General features: G+C 35.9%; 1 protein-coding gene across 1 annotated transcript in view; it reads left to right on the plus strand.

Annotated features, from left to right (window-relative positions):
* NDUFS4 (NADH:ubiquinone oxidoreductase subunit S4) overlaps window positions 1-24207 on the plus strand; it is a 179611-nt gene that overhangs the window by 119058 nt on the left and 36346 nt on the right. The window contains exons 3-4 of the mRNA XM_004380460.3: window positions 8972-9144; window positions 18335-18408. Of these exons, the coding sequence (XP_004380517.1) occupies window positions 8972-9144; window positions 18335-18408 (247 nt within the window). The remainder of the gene's footprint in view (window positions 1-8971; window positions 9145-18334; window positions 18409-24207) is intronic.

Consider the following 24207-nt stretch of genomic DNA (forward strand, 5'->3'; position numbering starts at 1 on the left):
CCTGTCCCCTCCTGCCTTCTAGTCCTTGTCCCTGTAAATCTCATTTTGTTTTATGGGGCTGTCTAATCTTTGGCTGAAGGGTGAACCTCGGGAGTGACTTCATTACTGAACTGAAAGGATGTCTGGGGGACATACTCTCGGGGTTTCTCCAGTCTCTGTCAGGTCAGTAAGTCTAGCGTTAATGTTATAATGTTTTAATAGTATCTTTTTAAAATTATAACTATCCTGAAAGAATTATTTGCCTCTCTCCTTGATCAGTTATTTTCTGATACCTTTCCACCCTCAAAACCAAATGTGATCTCTTTTATCTGACCCCCATAACATGTATTATAACAACTATTTGGAACAAATAGTATTTATTGAACATCACTGTGTACTGATTTAATCCATTTAAACATTGCTATAAGGTAGATTTTTCTTTTACATTATTTAAAGAGATGGAGACTGGCATACAGAAAGTTAAAGCAATTTATGGGAAGTTGTATAAATAGCAAACCCTGGAGCTTGAGTTCTCCTAGGTTTATCTGCACCAAAATGCTCTTAATCAATATTGTATTTAATATTATAATTATTTCACCATCTCTTCCCAACACCTCCCTCCCATGGGTGCACAGATTGTAAACTTCTTAAATTTAAGAATGTCTTTATATCCCCTGCAGCCCCTAGCATAGTTAACTTGTATAGTAGGATCTTTCAACTTGGCATAATAGGATCTTTTGATTTCATTTGAAATCAGTAAGGCACTTATCCAAACAGAGGTAATTATACCTTATTCCTTCACTTTCGTGAATATAATTGGCTATGTAGTTGCATATTTAATGAAACAAATTTACTTAACATGGATTGTACTCACTGTTTTTGACATATACAAGAAAGCTAGGTTTTTCTGCCCTATGGATTTGAAGTGATTTATTGATTCTAATTACAAAACTTTTGTTTGTAAAGTATCTTAATTCCTAACTCATATTCCTCAAAAAAGATGGGAGGTTTTTCTGCATCTTAACACCAACTTCCATTTACTTGTTCACTGTGTCCATTTTTGAAAAATTGTAATTTCACGAAAACAGAGATCGTATCTTTAATATGTCTTGGGTCCAGTGTCTAATAACATAGTAGGTGCAGAAAAATAGGTTCAATAAATAAGAAACATTCATTTTGTTACCCAAGCTAAGCACTTTACGTATTTGATTTAGTCTTCATTTTAAAACTGACTTTATAGATGATGAAACGGAAGTCTAGTAATTTGCCCAAAGTTGAGAGTTGGAATTCTAACCCAGTTTTGATTCATTACTTTGCTTTTAGCCATTGTCCTGCCCTATCCTGCTCAGTAGGAGTAATAAAAAATGTTTGAGATTGAAAAATATGACTCCAGTACTTAGTTTTTACTCCTCCTAAGATTAACAGCATCATTTTTACCATCTATTCCTATCTTATCAACAGCATTCAGTTGAAAACTTAACTTTTAGTTCTACCTTAGCTTTTTTTAGAATGCAAAATAGAATAGATGTGACATTCCAACACTTCATTACCTAGTTAGACTCTCATATGAATTTGTTGCATTAACAAAAAACAAACAGACAAAAAACTGGTATTACTGGAACACCTCTGATTTATTTTAATAGTTTTGATTATATCTGAATTTCTGTGGCCACTAACTTTTTACAAGTGCTTAAAGTTGTTTCAAGGTAAGTAAATAGATAGTGATTATACTTTCTGGCATATCTTTATCTTTTCTAAACTGTAAAATTTATGTCGTAAAATGTCCTTAAATATATATGAGATCATTTAATGAGTTTTTCATTTTAAGTATCTGTAGCATACTTGAAAGGAAGTTTTTATTACAAATCCTAAGATTGTTTTTCTTTTAACATCTTTCATGTTTGAAATAGAATATAAATACAATCATCAAATTTAGATCAGTTAGCTCTAAAATAAATCAGGTACATAAATGGTAACTAATAACCTACAATAGAGCAAGTTTCTATAAGCAATAATTGTCCATACTTAACGTTCCAATAAGTGCTCTGTTTTCAGCATTGATCGATAATACCAGTTTAATGAGCTGATTACTAAAAAATGCCTGGTAGAAATTGTGGCTCTTTTGGGTGTACTGAGAGATTATCAAAAATTCATCCAAAGTGGGAGAAACCTTTCATTTATTTCTCTTTATGCAAGCGTAAACTTTTAAGGTTAAGTGGGTGGGGCAACCGGAAGTAATTACTAAGGCCAGTGGCATTTTTGTAGTTTAATAAAGGCAGAAGCTAATTATTCAGTTTTTATTTTAGTGAAATGGTGCCAAAAAGGAGGTTCCTGCAGAGCAGCTGCACTCCTTCAGTGTTACCCTAATTTACCAAAGACACAACTGTCACAAACAAAACTTTTAAACTTGATATATAGCCACAAAAGTAAGGAGGCTTTTGTTTGGAGTGCATGCAGAAGAACTCCTTTATACAAATCAACCGGCAGATGACGGACAATGATGAAAATTTGATTCTTTGAAGTCATAATAGTCATTGAAATGTGTGAAATTCTGGTATTGAAAAGAGAGCAGCCAGCAAGACTCTAAATCCTGGGTGGTTGCAAGAAGCTTGCTGGGAGGTTTTTCTGCATTTTGACACCAACTTCCCATTGCTTGTTCCCTGCTTCCTTTGTTTAAAAAAAAAAAAAAAATTGAATTCACACAAGATAAATAGGAACAGTTGATAATCGAATCATACAGTTTTTATATGGAAAATTAGTATTTTATGATAGAAATAGGTATTTGAAAGAATAAAAAAATCATTTGTATATATTGGCTTATAATTTCTTAAATTTCTATTCTATTTAATCATGATTTTGAAATGGAAGATGAGCTATTAGCTGTTCCAAATTTAAAATTGTGAAAGAGATGGTGCTGAAAAAGTGGGACTTTGGAAATATAATATATGTCTCTTCAATAGCAAGTCTTGATTTGGATGCCCTTTAATCCGTGAATTATGATAGACTTTTTTAAGTTACCATGTCAGAAAATACCATATTGTATGTAAGATTATGTTTCTGAACTTTATCCTATTCAGATAGTGGTATTCTCTAAAAATGGGAATAGAAGTTTCATGCTTGACCTAATTGTTGAAAAATTAAAAGTTTTAAAATTCAGTAAATCTGTATGTACTATCTTTAAGGTAACTTGCTTTATTAGAATTTACAAATGATTATAAACTGTTGAGTCTTAGGTAAAATGTGAATCTTGAGGTTCTTTGGGTGCCAACTTGAAGTCTTCGCATACCTTATGTGACTTAACTTTTTTGTAATAATAGAAAATTTATTAATTACTTGTAAATCAGTTAGCAATATTTTACCAATAAAATGAGAAATCTGTAAAGGCAATATTGAAACCTTCAAAGCATTTCGGTCGTTTATAAGTAGATTTTTAAAAAATTACAGGTGATTTGTCTTGTGGTACAGAAAATAGAAATCTATGGAGAATTCAATATAGTTTAAATACCTTGCAGATGTTTAATTTTTTTGTTTTTTACAGTTGAGCTACCGGTAGCTCAGTGAGTACTTAGAGAGAAAGCGAAGCATTGAAGACACCAGTACAGAGTTCAACTTAGTGCTTCATAGTTTCTTTTCAAGTATTATATGGAATGGAATCTTGGAGCGGGAGCTTTAGCCCATTGAAATGTGGCTTAAAGGACAGGTTCTTCTGTCACTAGTTGAAGCTGTGTGGATGAAATGATAACAATAGAGTGTCGTAATGCATTTTAAAAGTGTGAGAAATCAGTTTGTCTAGACTAAGAGGGTGCCTACAGGGACTAGGAATTTTAGAGCTTCTGTGCCCTTTAGGTGTCAAGTATGTGAGAGATGCCAAGCCTTTTTATTCTCTGTCTTTGGCAGCAGCTCAACTGAGCTGCAGTACCTTACAGGTCTACTGCTGGCAAAAACCGGAATTCTGTGTCAGGACAACTTGGGCTTTAAAAGTCACAAACATTATCTTGGGAACTATTTGTTCTAATGCCAGCTTTCAATTGGGGGAAGAGATCAATAAATAATTACCATAATTTGAAGATACGTAGGAGCCATTGGTAGTTACAAGTTCAAACTATAAAGAATTTAGCAACATTTTGTAGCCACTTATTTTAAAGAGATTTTCCACACTAAAATCACTTTTTTTTATTTTGTAGATAGATGATATCAAGAAATACAAACTATTTCACATTTTCAGAAAGTTTTATTGGTTTTTAAATTACTACCGTGGCATATATGCATCACAGTATGTTGTTGTTAGGCATTGTCCAGTCGGTTCTGAATGATAGCGACCCTGTGTAAAATGGAACAAAACACTGCCGAATTCTGTGCCATCTTCACAGTCATTGCTGTACTTGAGCCCATTGTTGCAGCCACTGTGTCAGTCCATCTTGTTGAGAGTTTTCCTATTTTTTACTGACCCTCTACTTTTTCAAGCATGATGTCCTCCAGGGATTAGTCCCTCCTGATAACGTGTCCATAGTACATGAGATGAAGTCTTGCCATCCTTGCTTCTAAGGAGCGTTCTGACTGTACTTCCAAGACAGATTTGTTCATTCTTTTGACAACCCATGGTATATTCAGTATTCTTCACCAACACCATAATTCAAAGGCCTCAATTCTTCTTTGGTCTTCCTTGGTTCATTGCCCAGCTTTTGCATGCATATGAGGCAATTGAAAACACCATTGCATGGGTCAGGTGCACCTTATTCCTCAAAGCGACATCTTTGCCTTTTAACACTTTAAAGAAGTCTTTTGCAGCAGATTTGTCCAATGCAATAATACATTGTTTGATTTCCTGACTGCTGCTTCCATGGACGTTCATTGTGGATCCGAGTCAAATGAAATCTTGACAATGTCGATCTTTACTCCATTTATCATGAAGTTGCTTATTGATTCAGTTGTGAGGATCTTTGTTTTCTTTATGTTAAGGTGTAATCCATACTAAAGGCTGCAGTCTTTGATCTTCATCAGTTAAATGTTTCAAGTCCTCTTCACTTTCAGCAAGCAAGGTTGTGTCATCTGCAAATTGCAGGTTGTTGATGAATCTTTCTCCTATCCTGATGCCCCAGTCTTCATATAGTCCAGCTTCTTGGATTATTTGCTCATCATACAGATTGAATAAGAGCAGTGAAAGGATACAACCCTGATGCACACCTTTCCTGATTTTAAACCGCATAGTATCCCTTTGTTCTGCTCGAATTACTGCCTCTGGTCTATGTACAGGTTCCTCATCAGCACAATTAAGTGTTCTAGAATTCCCATTCTTTGCAGTGTTATTCATAATTTGTTATGATCCACATAGTCAGATGCCTTTGTATAGTCAATAAAACACAGGTAAACATTTTTCTGGAATTCTCTGCTGTCAGCCAAGATCCACCTGACATCAGCAGTGTTATCCCTGGTTCCACATACTCTTCTGAATCAGGCTTGAATTTCTGGCAGTTCCTGTCAGAGTACTGCTGCAACTGCTTTTGAATGATTTTCAGCAAAGTTTTACTTGTGTGTGACATTAAACGATATTGTTCAATAATTTCCGCATTCTGTTGGATCACCTTTCTTTGGAATGGAAACAAATATGGGTCTCTTCCAGTCCTTGGCCAGGTAGCTGTCTTCCAAGTTTCTTGGCGTAGACGAGTGAGCACCTCCAGTGCTCCATCTGTTTGTTGAAACATCTCAGTTGATATTCTGTCAATTCCCGGAGCCTTATTTTTCATCACTGCCTTCAGTGCAGCTTAGACTTCTTCAGTACCCTCGGTTCTTGATCATGTGCTGCCTCCTGAAATGGTTGAACGTCAACCAATTCTTTTTGGTACATTGACCTTGTGTATTCCTTCCATCTTCTTTTGATAATTCCTGTGTCATTCAATCTTTCCCCTGTATAATCCATCAACATTGCAACTCAAGGCTTGAATTTTTTCTTCAGTTCTTTCTTCTTGAGAAATGCCGGTGTCTCCTTCCCTTTTGGTTTTCTAACTCCAGGTCTTTGTACATGTCATTTTAATACTTGTCTTCTTGAGCCGATCTCTGAAATCTTCCATTCAGCTCTTTTACTTCGTCATTTCTTCCATTTGCTTTAGCTACTTTGTGTTTAAAAGAAAGTTTCACAGTCTTCTGACATCCATTTTGGTCTTTTCTTTCTTTTCTGTGTTTTTAATGACCTCTTGTTTTCTTCATGTATGATGGCTTTGATGTCATTCTACAACTCACCTGGTCTTCGGTCATAAGTGTTCAATGCATACAATTTATTCTTGAGATTATCTCTAAATTCTGCTAGGATATACTAGAAATTGCATATTTGTCCCCGTGGGCTTGCTCTGATTTTCTTCAGCTTTGTCTTGAACTTACATATGAGCAGTTGATGGTCTGTTCCACAGTCGACCCCTGGCCTTGTCCTGACTGATGATATTGAGCTTCTCCATCGTCTCTTTGCACAGCAGTAGTCAATTTGATTTTTGTGTATTCCATCTGGCAAAGTCTACGTATATATTCACTGTTTATGTTGTTGACAAAAGTTATTTGCAAGTGAAGAAGTCGTTGGTCTTGCAGAATTCTGTCATGCATCTCCAGAGTTTCTATCACCAAGACCTTATTTTCCAACGACCAATCCTTCTTCTTTCTTTCCAACTTTCTCATTCCAGTCATCAGTAATTATCAATGCATCTTGATTGAATGTTTGATCAATTTTAGACTTCAGAAGTTGGTAAAAATCTTCAGTTTCTTCATCTTTGGCCTTAGTAGTTGGTGCGTAAATTTGAATAATAGTTGTTTTAACTGGTTTTCCTTGTAGGCATATGGGTATTATCCTATCACTGACAGTATTGTACTTCACGATTGATCTTGAAATGTTCGTTTTGAGGATGAATGCGATGCCATTTCTCTTCAGTTTGTCATTCCTGGCATAGTGGACCATATGATTGTCTGATTCAAGATGGACAATACCGGTTCATTTCAGCTCACTATTGCCTAAGATATTGATCTTTATGCGTTCCATTTCATTTTTGACGATTTCCAGTTTTGCTAGATTCATACTTTGTACATTCCATGTTCTGACTATTAATGGATGTTCACAGCTGTTTCTTCTCATTTTGAGTCATGCCATGTCAGCAAATGAAGGTCCTAAAGCTTGACTGCATCCACATCATTAAGGATGACTCTACTTTGAGGAGGCAGCTCTTCCCCAGTCGTATTTTGTGTGCCTTCCAACCTGAAGGGCTCATCTTCTGGCACTATCTTAGTCAATGTTCTGCTGCTATTCGTAAGGCCTTCACTGGCCATTTTTTTCCGAAGTAGACTGCCAGGTCCTTCTTCCTGTTCTTTCTTAGTCTGGAAGCTCCACTGAAACCTGTCCACCATGCGTGACCCTGTTAGTATTTGAAATACTGGTGGCATAGCTTCCGGCATCACAGCAACACATAAGCCATCACAGTACAAAAAACTGACAGATGAGTGGTGGAGGAATTGTATGGTTGACCCTAATATGATATTACTTTGATAAAATAAAGTATTTTACCTTTACTAAATAGAGACTTAAACTCTGAATTACTTTCTTCATTATTTTGTGTCTTAACTGCTACTATAATTGATGAATATATCTAATCTGGGATATCAAAATTCTGTGCATTCGCTAGCTGAGTATTTGTTACTGGATTAACAAACAAAGCAGTTGCCATCCAGTTCATTCCAACTCATGGTGACTCCATGTTTGTCAGAGTAGAACTGTATTCCATAGGGTTTTCAGTGACTGGTTTTTATTTTCAAAAGTAGATCACCAGGTCTGTCTTCCAAGGCATCTGTTGGTGGACTGGAACCTCCAACTTTTTGGTTAGCAACCAAGCATGTTAACTGTTTACACCACCCAAGACTACTATTATCGATAAATATATCCAGTCTGGGACATCAAAATTCTGTGCTTTCATCAGTTGAGTATTTGTTACTGGGCAGAAGTATAGAAAAAGAAAGTCAAGAATGTCATTGTTTTCAGCCCACATTTCTGCAAAATGTGTGCACCTGTTTTGGCTTAGCTTTGCAGTATGTATTTGATGTATCATTCCCTCTTCGGTAGATTTCAACAAAGGGAGATAAATCAGAATACTAATTAAAGTTTTTCATTGATTTTAATTGTTTACAAAAAATTTCAGGCCTTCTGAAGAGAATGCCGTGTTCTTAGTAGTTTGACACAGAAACCACTGATAATAGATCTTTTTTTTTCACTTAAAGTTTACTTAATGCTTTTATTTACTATTCCCTTACATTCTTTCTCTGCTGACTAGTTACACCTGCTCATGAAATAGGAACTTACTGATTACAGTCTCTTCTATCATAGAAGCCCTAATGGCGTAGTGGTTAAGAGCTTGGCTGCTAACCAAAAGGTTGGCAGTTCCAAACCACCAGCTGCTCCTTGGAAACCCTTTGGGGAAGTTCTACTCTGTCCTGTAGGGTCACTGTGGTTGAAATCGACTTGATGACAACAGTTTTTGGTTTTTTGGGTTTCTTTTTCCTCTGTCGGCATAAAGCTAAACCAAACCCACCCCATTGCTATCAAGTCGATTCCGACTCAGCATACTCTTCAGAAATTACAGAGGCTTTGTTGGACAAAAGGTACCTGCATTTTTTTGTTTTTTATATGAATGCTTTTCCATTGTTGCCTACTACTCTCATCCCAATATACTATTTCTATATATCAGAATTGCAAATTATTTGGTAAAGATCGTAAGGTAGTGAGATAAATGTATTTAAAGAAATAGCTCAGAACATCTGGAAGGCCCAACTCTTCTCAACGTGATATTCTTTGGGAATGACTGACTGATGCATATTTAGAATAAACAGAACAAGATAAGCCAAAAAGCTAAAACACGACAATTTATAAGCAAATCTAAATAGAGTTACATGAATATAGTAACAGAAGTATATTAGTGTGTATGTGGGTTGTTTGAAACATATTTGTTTGCTTGTTTTTCTGTAGGATATCACTACTTTAACTGGTGTTCCTGAAGAGCATATCAAAACTAGAAAAGTTAGGATATTTGTTCCTGCTCGCAATAACATGCAGTCTGGAGTAAACAACACAAAGAAATGGAAGATGGAGTTTGATACCAGGGAGCGATGGGAAAATCCTTTGATGGGTTGGGCATCAACGTGAGTACTTTGGTTTAACTTGAATTTTGTTTTCAGCTCTCTTTTTCTAAGTAGATTTTTCTTTTAAATACACTAGTTTTCAAACTCTTTCATATACAGTATGCTTTATACAGTACTTTTTTTTTTGAGACAGCTTGGTTTAGGTATAACTATGCCCAAAGACATTTAAACAAAACAAAACACAATTGCCCTTAAGTCGATTCCATGTATGTCAGAGTAGCAGTGTGCTCCGTAGGGTTTTCAGTGGATGATTTTTCAGAAGTAGATCACCAGGCGTTTCTTCTGAGGTGCCTCTGGGTGAGCTCAAGCCTCCAACTGTTTGGTTAGCAATGGAGCACATTAACCATTAATACCTCCCAGGGATACTCTCTTCTCTGTACCACCCGGGGCGTTGGTCTCTTTCTCTATTTGTATAAATTCATACATATTTATATATATGAATATAAGTCTAGCCAGCAGAGTAAACTAAGAACCAGTGTTTTTCTGAGTACTATTTATTGGATAAAGACCCCTGGTGACGCAGTGGTTAAACACTCGGCTGCTAACCTAAAGGTCAGCAGTTCAAACCCACCAGCCTCTCCGCAGGAGAAAGATGTGGCAGCCTGCTTCCATAAAGATTACAGCCTTGGAAACCCTATGAGGAAGTTCTACTCTGTCCTGTAGGGTCACTATGAGTCAGAATTGACTCAACACCAGTGGTTTGTTTTGGTTTGGATTTATTGGATAAAAATAGCTGTCTTTGTGAGCTCTGTTAGCATGGTTCCCAAGCTGTGTATACTAGTCTAAGGTGTGTGAATGGTGTTAATAATTCAGTGATGCTTTTACTTGTTTTTAAATTAAAACTTCTTTGTAAAGTTTTGTTTTGTTTTTAGAGTGGGAGAGGGGAACTAGGCAAGTTTAGAAATTAGCTAATTTGAGGGAAACTTGTAAATTCCTGGGAACCCTGGTGGTGTAGTGGTTAAGAGCTACGGCTGCTAAATCAAAAGGTTGGCAGTTCGAATCCACCAGGTGCTCCTTGGAAACCGTATGAGGCAGTTCTACTCTGTCCTTTAGGGCCGCTGTGAGTCAGAATCGACTCGATGGCAACAGGTTTGTTTTCTTCTGAGTTGTAACTTCCTAGGATCTTGTGATTAATTAATTAATTAATTGCCGTTTTACAGTACATTGGAATAAAGTGGTCATAAATTCTTGTGGCACCAATAAAGTCAGTGACGTAAATCCCTGTGGTAATACAAGGCCCAAATGTTAAAATAGCAGGATTTCCTCAAGTTACATAAAAAAAGTTGTCACTAGAGAAAACATTAGCCAGATAAGCTAGAAAATGATCATTCTTATTGAGATTCCTAGAACATTGTATGTGTGCAGTCTCCAATTGAAGGAGATTATCAGTTTAAATCATCTGTCTCATTTTAGAAAAGTATGATATTTAACATCTTTTTCTGTCAGTGTACCTGGAAGAATTTTTGTTAAAAACATCTGTCATATTGCAATTTAAATAGTTTAATTTTATTAATCTAATTATATTTAGCCACTGTGTTTTAGGTATTTTGGCATCCTTTAGATTTTATATTTCGTTTAATATATAGTATGTTTCTGTAAATCATATGCTTGAAGAGACTAAAAAAACTTATAAAGAAAAACTTTATCTATACCCAATGATTAAAATATTATAACTACTTTTTTTTTTTTGAGCTACATGAGGTTTTTAACATGTTCATCTATACTTCAGACTCATTGTTGTAATGCATTTCCAGTAACATTCAGTCATAAACGCTTGTTTGAGTGTTTGTGCCTTATACACTTTGTTTCTTGCTGAAACATTTTATGTAAGAATAAGCTTGAATGGGTGTTTAAATAAATTAGTGTTACATTACTGTGATTTACTGTGTCCTGCACAAAGGTTCACACAATCGTTATTATAGAGTCAGCTTAGTCTAGAAATCAAACAATTAAATGTTTAAGTACTTAGTGATTATTTAATAACCTGCTGCTTTTAAGAGCAAACTATAACCTGTTACTCTGCTTGAATACAGAAAAGCTATTTTTATAAAATGTTGGATGAAAATTAGATACATTACACATATGGGAGGTAAAGTTCTTCTCAAAATGTACTTTTTCCGAAGTAAAAAGTATTTTTGAACTGATAGTCCCTGTCTACAACTGGTTTGTCTGAGGCATTGTTTTGAATATTGAGTATTAAAGGAAAGAAAAATTCATTACTTCTCTTTGTTCTAATATTAAGAAACAGCTATTAACAGGGCAAAATACCATAAGAAAAAAATTTATGGCTATAAATATTTATTTGATCATTTTATCTATTAAACAGAGACTCTATATTTGCTCATACTAGAATGAGGGTTATATTTTTTCTCCCATTTAGCATTTTAATGAGACAAAAGAGTACAATATTAATTATTGCTTGGACATTTTGAATTCTGACTTTTTCTATGAAATATTTTAAAGCATTTTATACAATTGTTGGAATTTTGAGCTAAAGGTCCCTGTGATTATTTAAAATTCATCATTTAACCAAGAATTAAACCTGTTGCCCAGAGAAATTAATGATTTGACTGTAATTTGGCCTCTCAGTCTGCTTGTATTTCAGTTAATGATTATATATATAACATTAACAGGTGGAGTTTGGGAAAAAATGTTTAAAACCTGGCTGTATGTGTCCATACAGGTTTATAATTTTCATTTTTATGGGGAGAACTACTTTATTTAGTGGGAAAAGGGGAAAGTTATTATTTTAATGTTTGATTTTTATTATTCATCAAAGGAATGATTTTGAGACATGCTGAAAGAAATGGTGTAGTGGTTAAAGTGATTGACTGCTAACCACAAGGTCGGTGGTTTGAAACCACCAGCCACTCTGCGGGAGAAAGATGTGACAGTCAGTTTCCATAGAGATTTACAGCCTTGGAAACTCTGTGGAGTCATGAGTCACAGTCGACTCGATAGCAGTGAGTTTTATACTTAAAAATATATTTGTTCTCCAAACCATAAAGTTTCCAAATACAGGGAATCTGGGACTTAACTACATTCCTTTTTGTTTCTAACTGTTAGGTGTACAGTTACCTCTGGCGTTAGAATCTACCATATAGATGGATTGGCTTGGAGGATTTAACAGACACTTAACCCTGATGACATAGGAGTATTACAGAGAGTTAGAAGTTTGTAGCATAAGAAACATGATAAATATAACACCTACAGAGATAATCTTTGTATACCTTTGGAGGTTTTTTCACAGACTTGCTGTGAATACACAGAAAAATACACTTAGGATCATTTCTTGAGCAGTTAGTGCTAACATAAAAGCTAAGTTTACAAAGTTACTGTGTTTATTTTGTGACAGAAGCTTGCAATCTTAAATATTTTCCCATAATTTTTAGGGACTGGGAGAAGCATTGCCATTGTGAAAGTGGGCTTCATGACTGTGAACATAGTATATGTTTTTAAAAATTTACTGAATAAATTTCATTGTTAACTGTGTACCTACAGTATTTTTTTCGTTACTTCGAAAGGCTACTTTTGTTCAGCTATAGTAAGATTTTAAGATGAATGTTCTTGACTTTTAAGAAGCACACCAAAACTGCTATATCTGAATAAATTTTTAAAATATTTGTTGTTTAGATTTTAATTTCATATTTAAAAAGTATATTTCTATATTTTTCTTACCCAAATTGGAGCTTTTTTAAATGCTTGTTTAATTACCTGTACCTTTAAATATTAGAACTCAGAGGTAAAAGGTTTGTCTTTGTATAAATATGAAAAATATCTTAAGATGCAAAATCTTCCCTTGTTTCTCTGTTAGCCCAGAATTGAAACCATTCCCAAAGCCAACTCTTCACACAAAGATTATACTGGACTATGGGACATAAAATGATACTCATGAAGAGTGTGCTTCTTAGCTCAAGTAGATACATAAGACTAAATGGGCAGCTCCTGTCCAGAGGTGAGATGAGAAGGCAAACAGGGTCAGGAGCTGCTTGAATGGACAGAGGAAATCTGGGGTGGAAAGGAGGAGTGTGCTGTCACATCATAGGGAGAGCAGCTAGGGTCACATAGCAATGTGTGTATAAATTTTTGTGTGAGAAACTGACTTGAACTGTAAACTTTCACTTAAAGCACAATAAAATTAAAAAAAAAAATCTTCCCTTTTTTTGACCTAAGGTTTTTACTGTTTAAATCTCCATAATCCATTTTTGGTAGGGGGTGGAGGCATGACTCATCCGTGTTTAAAATTGTAGCTAGTTGCCTAAGATTACTTTTGGTTATGAATTTCGTATATGTCTTGGCAGTCATTTATCTGTTGGATTGGTCAGTTCTCATTTTCATTTATTTCAGTGAACTTGACTCTAAGTTTAATACAACCTAAATATGAGACATTATTCTTTCTCTCAGTTATATTAAACACTGACCATTGAAACTCATTGGACTCAGTAGTTTCTGTGTTAATTTCATCATTTTCTATAACTTGTACATTTAACTGTTAAATGAATTTTTTTATTATAGAATTATGAATCTTATTCAGCTTATAGAAACAAAGGATTTATTCCATGTTATCATGGACCTAGAAGGTCATCTAATTTAAGCAGAGGTGTACACTCATTTAGATGTTGCTAATTATCTCATTACTTAACTATCCACATAGCATACTTGATCCTCAAGCTTTAGTAAGTCATCAAAGTAAACATCACAGTTGGGTTTGTAGATAGTCTTTTTGCTTGTAAGTAGCAAGTACTATCAAATGGAAGTATTCTCCAGTACCTTCGTTCCCCCTTACACTTCACCACATTGCAGAAATACTTTTTTATCTGCTTTAATGACGTGGGTTCAATTTTTTAAAATAAAGATTTTTAAAATAAGGATTCTATCTACTTTTCTTTATTGACTTTATTGCACAAATAAATGCATGTGTTCTCATTGTAGATTTAAGCAATAAAGATGTATAGAGTATAAGCCATGACAGTTACCAATCATTCCTTTCTCCCTCCCCTCCCTGCTCTCTTGCCCACATATCCTCTTTCCTTAGAAATAAGCCCTGATAACAATTTGGTGTGAATCCTTCCAGACTTTTTTGTGCATTCAAATACATGTATATCCTAGGAAGCAGTTAAATCACCTTGAACTTGTAAAGGATTGATTTTATGCTTCATTAGGGTGATTCTGTTTCTGTTTTTTCCTTGGGTCTTAGTCCTGGAACATAGTGCTTACTCTTAGGGCACGGACTTTCTGAGGTTTCATTGGAAAACCCAAGATGTTTGCCATGTCCTTCTAACTACAGAGTTAGCTAGTTCTGACTTTGTAGTTAGAAGGACATGGTAAACACCTTGGGTTTTACCAGTAAAGGTAAAACTATGTGGGACTCACTCTCCCTTGCATCACACAGCTGCTGAAATCTCTGCTCAGCTCTCTCAGCCGTCCTAGCTATTGTAGGAGTGTTGCCCTCTCAAGAGCTCTACGTTCTGTGGATTTCTCCTTTTGAGAATATCCCCTTCTAAATTTCCATTTGCTCTGGCAATCCTAAAGTCCGTCTTCAGACTCCTTGTGCCATTAAGGCTATGGCTTTCTGCCTGAGTTCTCAGTGCTCCTAGCTATCTGGGCTAGAGAGAGAGTACCTTTAGGGGGTAAATTAAAGAAACTTGGATCCAACTCAGTATGGTTCCCTTCTTTCAAAAGTTGAATTCTCTCCAGTTTCTTACCTACTTTTGGTCACCCTCTTGTCCCTCCATACGGTTGTTTTTTTAATTTTTTCCCCGTTTTGTCCAGAGTTTATAGCTGTTATTTGTAGGCATATAAATGTGATGTTAAATACTCAGCCGTTATCCAAACTGGAACCTGAGTAGTTGAGAATTGAACAAGTAAAGTATAAAAATAAAAGCACAAGTTATATTGAATGGAGATGTAAAAGAGAGATTATATACAGTTGGAGGAGGCTAGGATATGAAAGGCTTCATGGAAAAGGTCAATTGGTATTCAAGGTGAACCATCAGGGATGGTTGGATGGCCTTCGATATGCAGAGATAGTGGGAAAGTATTCTAAGTGGAAGGAACAAATTGAACTGATGGGAAAGTACAGGCTGCATTTGGAGGAATAGTGAGCAGTCTGATTTGACTAGTTGGTTACTTCTAAGGGGAATAATTAAGAGAAGTCTAGATAGTAGGCTGTGGCCATTTTGTAGAAGTGTTTAAATGGCAGGGTAGGGGGTTGAAGTTAATTTGGTGGACAGTGGAAACTATTTAAAGTTTTTGAGCTGGCCAGTGAGTTTGGGAGTTGAACTTTAGGAAGATTAATCTGACAATGTGGTGAAGAGTGGATTGGAGTCAAAAACATAGAAGGTAGATTAGTTAGGAAGGTATTATGATAGTTCAGGGAAGAGTTAAAAAGGGTATAAGCTGCTGGCAGCAACATACCTAGGGGGAAAAAAAAGGCTTTGAAATATAGGAGATAAAGGAGAATGAGGAGGGTAAAACTGAGTGGCTGGAAGAATGATGGCTTATTGATGCAAGTTGTCATTACTTAACATACATATTTTTTTCTTCATAAATAAAATGGAGATAATAATAAATGCCATATTAACATTTTATAGAACCCTGGTCTCCTGGTTCCTGAGTTTTTTCTACAGTTTTGTCTGTATTTTTTTTTATTCTCAACTAAACTAATGTGTCAGTCAATACTCATTAAATTATGAGATCATATTTATTTTGACACTTCTGTTCTCAGTATAAGGAGCCCTGGTGACATAATGGTTAAGCACTCGGCTGCTAATCGAGAGGTCAGCCATTCGAACCCATCAGCCACTCCATGATCTGCTTCCGTAAAGATTACAGCCTTGGAAACCCTATGGGGCAGTTCTACTCCGTCCTGTAGAGGCAGTGTGAGTTGGAATTGGCTCAACAGCAACGGGTTTGTTTTGTTTTGTTTTTTTTTGTTCTCAGTATAAATAGCTTATTTAAATGTCAAATGAAAAATCATATGTGTTTTGAAAAGGAGAAACCAATATAAAATTATCATTTGTTATTAGTACAAATATACCTAACCATATGAAGCTCTTTTGCTTAATAGTGTTTGTGGTAAGAGTACATATACTAATAGGAATCTCATAGGAATCCTACAATATTACCCATAATAGATGATCAAACTTCATCAGCAACAATTTATGGGTCTTCACATCAATGAGAACAGCTACTTCCCATGGATTCTTTTCTGTGTATGTCTCGTATCTTTCCACTGTCTGAATATCTTCCTGAAACCCTCTTTTCTATATTTTTTCATGTCTACATTTTTTTTTTAATCATGCTTTAGGTGAAAGAAAATTAGTTTCTCATTAAACAATACACCTATTGTTTTATGACATTGGTTGCTAATCCCGCAATGTGTCAACACTGTCCCCTTCTCGACCTTGCGTTCCCATTTCTATCTGTCCGGCTTTCCTGTCCTTTCCTTCCTTCTCGTCTTTGCTTTTGGGCTGGTGTGCCCGTTTAGTCTCGTATACTGTTGAACATGTTTTATAGGCCTGTCTAATCTTTGGCTGAAGGATGAACTTCAGGAGTGACTTCAGTACTGAGTTAAAAGGGTGTCCAGGGGTCATACTCTTGGAGTTTCTCCAGTCTCTGTCAGACCAGTAAGTCTGATCTTTCTTTGTGAGTTAGAATTTTGTTGTACATTTTTTTCCAGCTCTTTCCGGGGCCCTCTATTGTGATCGTGTCAGAGCAGTTGTTGATGGTAGCCAGACACCATCTAGTTGTGCTGGACTCAGTCTGGTGGAGGCTATGATCCATTAGTCCTTTGGACTAATCTTTCCCTTGTGTCTTTGGTTTTCTTCATTCTCCCTAGCTCTAGATGGGGTGGGACCAGTAGACGTATCTTAGATGGCCACTCACAAGGTTTTAAAACCCCAGACACTACTCACCAAAGTAAGATGTAGAACATTTTCTTTATAAACTATGTTATGCCAATTGAGCTATACGTCCCCTGAGACCATGGTCCGGAGCTCTCAGTCCAGTAACTCGCTCCCTCAGGGAGAATGGACGTGTCTGTGAAGTTTCTATGACTTTTCCTTGCTCAGGTTCTACTGACGTCTGCCGTATTGTGTACTGTCTTACCCTTCACCAAAGTTACCACTTATATATTGTATAGTTAGTATTTTTCCCTCCCCACCCATCCCCTTCCTCGTAACCATCAAAGATTGTTTCTTTCTGTGTGTAAACCTTTTCATGAGTTTTTATAATAGTGGTCTCATACAGTATTTGTACTTTTGTGATTGACTTATTTCACTCAACATAATGCCCTCCAGATTCATCCATGTTGTGAGATGTTTTGCAGATTCATCATTGTTCTTTATTGTTGAGCAGTATTCCATTGTGTTTATGTACCATAGTATTTTCCTCCATTCATCTGTTGATGGGAACTTAAGTTGTTTCACTTTTACATTTTCTAAATGATGTTTCACTGAATACTGTATTTACCTCTGAGAGATTCACAACAAACATTTGTAGCACACAGTGATCTACGTTTTTATAAACATACTAATAAAAATGACATTTCTGAAATTATATGGTATTTTGTAAGCAGTCTATGTACATTTGTTAACATTACCACTGTCCTAGATTGAAGAACTCAATAGGATGACAGATCTTGGAGCTTTATTTTTTCAAGTGGCCCTGTGCTTAATCGACTCAATGGCAGCTGGTGAACTGGTGGTGATGCTTAAAAGAATATAGTCATTAATGTTGGAGGGTTCATTAAGAAGAGTGGATGTTGTTGCCATCTATAGTTTGGGTAATGATAGTACTGGCAATTGCATTCATCAGTGATCTTCTTGATACCAAATTTAAAAGGTCAGTTTAAGACTCTTCTTGGGTTTTTTTATTCAACTCTATTTTTTTTTTTAAGTTGAATAAAACTGTTTTATTAAAGTTAACTAAAAATCGCTGAATGTCTTTGCAAGTATAAATTTTATTACTTGGCAATACATTTTAGAAAATTTCACAAATTTAACATAGAAAAAGATATTCAAACTATTAACAGTTTTTAAGAGATATATTAGAAATAAGATATAGCCCATCAATGGTGTACTTATAGTGACAGTTTATTTTCTAAACATTTTGTTTTATTTCAAATATTGATCTCTTTTTTTTAAACCAAAGCTTAATGTTAAATCCTGAAAAAAATTGTTTCTTACAGGGCTGATCCTTTGTCCAACATGGTTCTAACCTTCAGTACTAAAGAAGACGCAGTTGCCTTTGCAGAAAAAAATGGTATGTTTGATCTGTTTTTGACAAATAAAATCAAGATACAATTTTTATGTTCTTAACCTTAATCAAAACCATTCAGGAATACAGAATTTAAATTGAAAGAACTTTTTAAGTGTATCTAATCCAGTGTTTTTTAGACTTTTTACAGCATCAGAACCCACTCCCCCCAAAAACAAACACTAAAATGGAATTCCAGTGTACTAGAATATGTGAAAGCCAACTGTCGTAATTTAAAGTAGAATCACAGAATAGGAATTGTCATCTGACTTCCTACTTTGTCCTTGAATCCCTCTGCAGAATCACTAATATTTGGTTACCTAAACTCTAATTTAACATCTCACGAGGCAGCTTATTCCAGTTTGGACACCTCTGTTTATTTGAAAGTTCTTGTTTGAGTCAAAATCTCACGCCTCCCATAAATGCCTTTCATCCTAAATGTCTCCATTTGCCCATTATCCAGGTATGGTGAGGCTAGCATCAAGCAAAATCTCATCTCTGCAATGGTATTAATGCAGCCTAAGAGTATGTTAGCATTTGGGGAAGCTACCTAGACCTATTGGCTTATATTGAACTTGGTATCAACAAAAACTCAAAATGCCCTTTTTTCTCATGGTCTACCCTATTTCTCATTCACTACACTGTTTAAATCATTTAATACAGTGTAGTGGAAGGAGGTTTTGGAGTCAGAGCAGTCTGGATTCTAATCCTTATTATGTCACTTTCAAGCTATATGGTTTTGGGTTAATTTCATAATGGACTTAGTATTTCTTCATTGCCAAAATAAGGGTACTTTTATCTCATGAAAGGGGTATAGCTAGTTCAGTGATACATAGTAGACACTCAGGTAGCTGTTAGTTCTGACCCTCACCTCCCTCCATCTGGTATTCCTGCTGTTTGTCTCTCTTGGTTTAAATGCACTACATTTAAATTTATACCTAATGCATTCTGTTCTGGTCTTAGTTATCTGTTCTAATGAGATAATGTCTCATGTGCATTGTTACTATAAGGCAGTATATAAATGTAAAAGATTATTATTGTTATCCAGCATGTTTGACATATGAATGTGAAAGCACTATGAAGGCTATTATTATTATCTAAAATGTTTGCTTTTCCTCCCAGCTTAGTATCATATAGCTTGTAATTAAGAGTCCAAAATCAGACTGCCTAGTATGAATCGTGTTGGGTCACTTACTGTTTGTATGACTTTGTGCTTCAGTTTCCTCATATGTACAATGGAAATTGCTATGAGGATTAAATTAGTTAATAAAAGTAAAGTGCTTAGTAAGCAAGTATAGAATAGTATTTAAGCATATACTAATATTTTATTAGAGGTAGACCAAAAAAAAAGTGGGAGGCAGAGGTTCTTAAGTGCAGTTCCTTATTAAAACTTTCTTGGCAAGTCTCACATTTCTTAATGACATAATTATTCTCAAAGTGATCATAGTCTTTATTATTTTGATTAAAAATTAACATTGCTCTTTTTAAATTAAACTGCAATATTGCTTATCAAAAACAGCCCTGTTAATGTTTTCCATCTTTGCAGTCTACCATATTTCAAGTCTGACACCTTGAGAATTATTCTTTTGAGGTCTGTAATGTGAATTTAATAACAAGAAATCTAATATAACTGTTAAATCCCTGGTTAGTGTCTCTCTAAGTAGTCACAAAGGCTTCATGTCTACAGTTACCATGTGAATTGCAGGTGTGAACTAGCCACTGCTGCTGTTGAAAATCAGGTACCTTTCCAATCTGACTTCTACCTCCCAGGGGAAGAAAATTGAGGAACATTATCAAAATGAATAGAAAGATAAAAAAAGGGGAAAGGGGGACTAATAGAAAGTATAACTTAAAAAGCTCAGTGGATGTTGACTTCCAAAAGAATAGGCTAACAGTGAATCAGAAATTTTAAACTACAAGGCAACAGGAACTATCCCTAACTTGGTCACTGTTTTGTCCCCAGCTCCTGGCACAAAACCTGGCATTTAACAGACACCCAAAATCTGGTGGAATTAATGACTTTGTAAAATGTATAAATTATTCTGCCTTTGAACTTACTGTAGTGCTTGTGATCCGGCTCATTTATTTGACATTTAGCTTTGTTGTTGTAGTTAGGTGCCATCAAGTCAGTTCCGAGTCATAATGACCCTGTGTACAACAGAATGAAACACTGCCCGGTCCTATGCCATCCTCACAATCGTTATGCTTGAGCCCATTGTTGCAACCATTGTGTCAGTCCATCTCATTGAAGGTCTTCCTCTTTTTTGCTGACCTTCTACTTTACCAAGCAATTTACGTTTTCCAGGGACTGGTCCCTCCTGGTGACATATCCAAAGTACAGGAGACAAAGTCTCGCCATCCTTGCTTCTAAGGAGCATTCTGGCTGCACTTCTTCCGAAACAGATTTGTTGTTCTTCTGGCAGTCCATGGTATATTCAATATTCTTTGCCATCACCATAATTCAAAGGCATCAATTCTTCTTTGGTCTTCTTATTCATTGTCCAGCTTTCACATGCATATGAGGCAATTGAAACACCATGGCTTAGGTCAGGCACACCTTAGTCCTTAAAGTGACATCTTTGCTTTTTAACACTTTAAAGAGATAATTTGCAGTAGATTTGACCAGTGCAGTGCATCTTTTGATTTCTTGACAGCTGCTTCCCTGGATGTTGATCCTGGATTCAAGTGAAATGAAATCCTTGACAATGTCAGTCTTTTCTCCGTTTATCATGATGTTGCTTATTGGTCCACTTGTGAGGATTTTTGTTTTCCTTATGTTGAAGTGTAATCCATACTGAAGGCTGTGGTCTTTGATCTTCATCAGTAAGTGCTTCAAGTCCTCTTCACTTTTGTGTCGTCCGCATATCACAGGTTGTTAATGAGTCTTCCTCCAATCCTGATACCCCGTTCTTCTTCATATAGTCCAGCATACAGATTGAGTAAGTATGGTGAAAGGATGTAACCCCTGATGCACACCTTTCTTAATTTTAAACTATGTAGTATCCCCTTGTTCTGTTCGAATGACTGCCTCTTAATCTAAGTACAGGTTCCTCATGCGCACAATTAAGTGTTCTGGAACTCCCGTTCTTCACAGTGTTATCCATAATTTGTTAGGATCCATACAGTCAAATGCCTTTGCATAGTCAATTAAACACAAGTAAACATCTTTCTGATTTTCTTTGCTTTCAGCTATGATCCATCTGATGTCAGCAATGATATCCTTGGTTCCATATCCTCTTCTGAATCTGGTTTGAATTTCTGGCAGTTACTTGTTGATATACTGCTGCAACTGCTTTTGAACAATCTTCGGCAAAATTTTACTTGTGTGTGATATTAATGATAATTGTTTGATAATTTCCACATTAGGTTACATCACCCTTCTTTGAAATGGGTACAAATATAGATCTCTTCCAGTCAGTTGGCCAGGTAGCTGTCTTCCAAATTTCTTGGCATAGACCAGTGAGTTCTTCCAGAGCTGCATCTGTTTGTTGACACATCTCAGTTGGTATTCTGTCAATTCCTGGAGCCTTGTTTTTCTCCAGTGCCTTCAGTGCAAGTTGTACCTCTTCCTTCATTACCATCAGTTCTTAATCATATGTTGCTTCCTGAAATGGATAACCATTGACCAATTCTTTTTGGTACATTACTCTGTATATTCCTTCCATCTTCTTTTGATGCTTCCTGCGTCTTTTAGTATTTTCCTTGTAGAATCCTTAATATTGCAAGTTGAGGCTTGAATTTTTTTTCTTCAGTTCTTTCAGCTTGAAAAATGCCGACTATTTTCTTCCCTTTTCATTTTCTATCTCTGGGTCTTTGCACACTTCATTATAATACTTTGTCTTCTTGAGCTGCCCTTTGAAATCTTCTGTTCAACTCTTTTACTTCATCATTTCTTCCTTTTGCTTTAGCTACTCAACATTCAAGAGCAAGTTTCAGAGTCTCTTCTGACATCTGTTTTGGTCTTTTCTTTCTTTCCTGTCATTTTAATGACTCTTGCATGTATGTTGTCCTTGATGTCATTCCACAACTCATCTGGCCTTTGGTCATTAGTGTTCAGTGAGTCAAATCTATTCTTAAGAACAGAGTCTAAATTCAGGTGGGATAGACTCAAGGTCGTATTTTGACTTTCGTGGACTTGTTCTAATTTTATTCAGCTTTAACTTGAACTTGCATAATGACCAGTTGATGGCCTGTTCCACAGTGGACCCTGGCCTTGTTCTGACTGGTGATACTGAACTTCTCCATCAACTCTTTCTACAGATGTAGTCGATATGATTCTGTGTATTCCATCTGGCGAGATCCATGTGTATAGTCACTGTTTATGTTGTTGAAAAAATGTATTTACAATGAAGAAGTCATTGGCCTTGCAAAATTCTATCATGTGATCTCTGGCATCATTTTTATCACCAAGGCCATGTTTTCCAATTACCAGTTCTTCTTTGTTTCCAACTTTCATATTCCAATCACCAGTAATTATCAGTGCATCGTGATTGCATGTTTGATTAATTTCAGACTGCAGAAGTTGGTAAAAATCTTCAGTTTCTTCATCTTTGGCCTTAGTGATTGGTGCGTAAATTTGAATGAGTCGTATTAACCGGTCTTTCTTGTAGGTGTGTAGATATTATCCTGTCACTGACAGCATTGTACTTCAGGATGGATCTTGAAATACTCTTTTTGACGATGAACGTGACGCCATTCCTCTTGAATTTTTCATTCCTAGCATTGTAGACCATATGATTGTCTGATTCAAAATGGCTAATACCAGTTTTTTTCAGCTCACTAATGCCTTGGACATCAATGTTTATGCGTTCTGTTTCAGTTTTGACAATTCTCAGGTTTTCTAGATTCGTGCTTTGTATATTCCACGGTCTGATTATTAATGGATATTCGCAGCTCTTTCTTCTCATTTTGTGCCATACATATCAGCAAGTGAAGGTCCTGAAAGCATGACTCCATCCATGTCATTAAGGTCAACTCTACTTTGAGGAGGCACCTCTTCACCAGTTGTGTTTTGAGTGCCTTCCAACGTGAGGGGCTCATCTTTGGCACTGGATAACATTTAGTGTTACATATCTTGAAATAGATAAGTACTGTTTTTCCAGCTTTAGTTGTGATGAGATATAAACAAACACCATGAAAGTGTTACAGAATCATTGCGTGGGGATCTCTTTCAAATTTCCCAGCTCTCCCTCCATGTTGATTTGCCCCCCCCTTGGGTAGGTTGATAATGGTGGGCACGTACAAGCGGAAACCCCACACACATCTCACGTCATTCCATTGTAAGCTAGTGCTACTGAAGGTTGTGTGAACCAAGATTCTGGTAAATTAAGGTGTAAAAAAAAAAAATGGTTCAGAAGTACTAATACGGAAATACTACTGGATCAGGAGAATGGTACCTAGGATTCTAATTCTATAATTTTCTACTTCACAGAGGAGCTTGACATGTTTCACCACATTTTGCGTTTAATAACCATGTTTCTTCATCTTCAAAATGAAAAATTGGATTGAGTAACACCCAAAAACTATAGATGTAAGGATTTTAAGCCCATGGACCATCTCTTAGGTATCTTTATTTCCTCACTGTCTAGCTCATTATGTGCTCTAAAGGGAAAAATGTGTTTTTGTTGATACAGATGATTCAGTGTTGATAATAAAATGTGGCAAAGGTTATCTATTTGTGAGCATAAAATGCTTACCTTTCAACTGTGTCTAGAAATAGGAAGTTAGGGTGAAACTGTTATAAGATAATTTGTGCGCTTAGGAACTATTCTGAAATTAAACAACTTTCATCCTCTTAGTTTTCTT

The sequence above is a fragment of the Trichechus manatus genome, unplaced genomic scaffold, assembly GCF_000243295.1.
Source record: "Trichechus manatus latirostris isolate Lorelei unplaced genomic scaffold, TriManLat1.0 scaffold00074, whole genome shotgun sequence".
Lineage (NCBI taxonomy): Eukaryota > Metazoa > Chordata > Mammalia > Sirenia > Trichechidae > Trichechus > Trichechus manatus.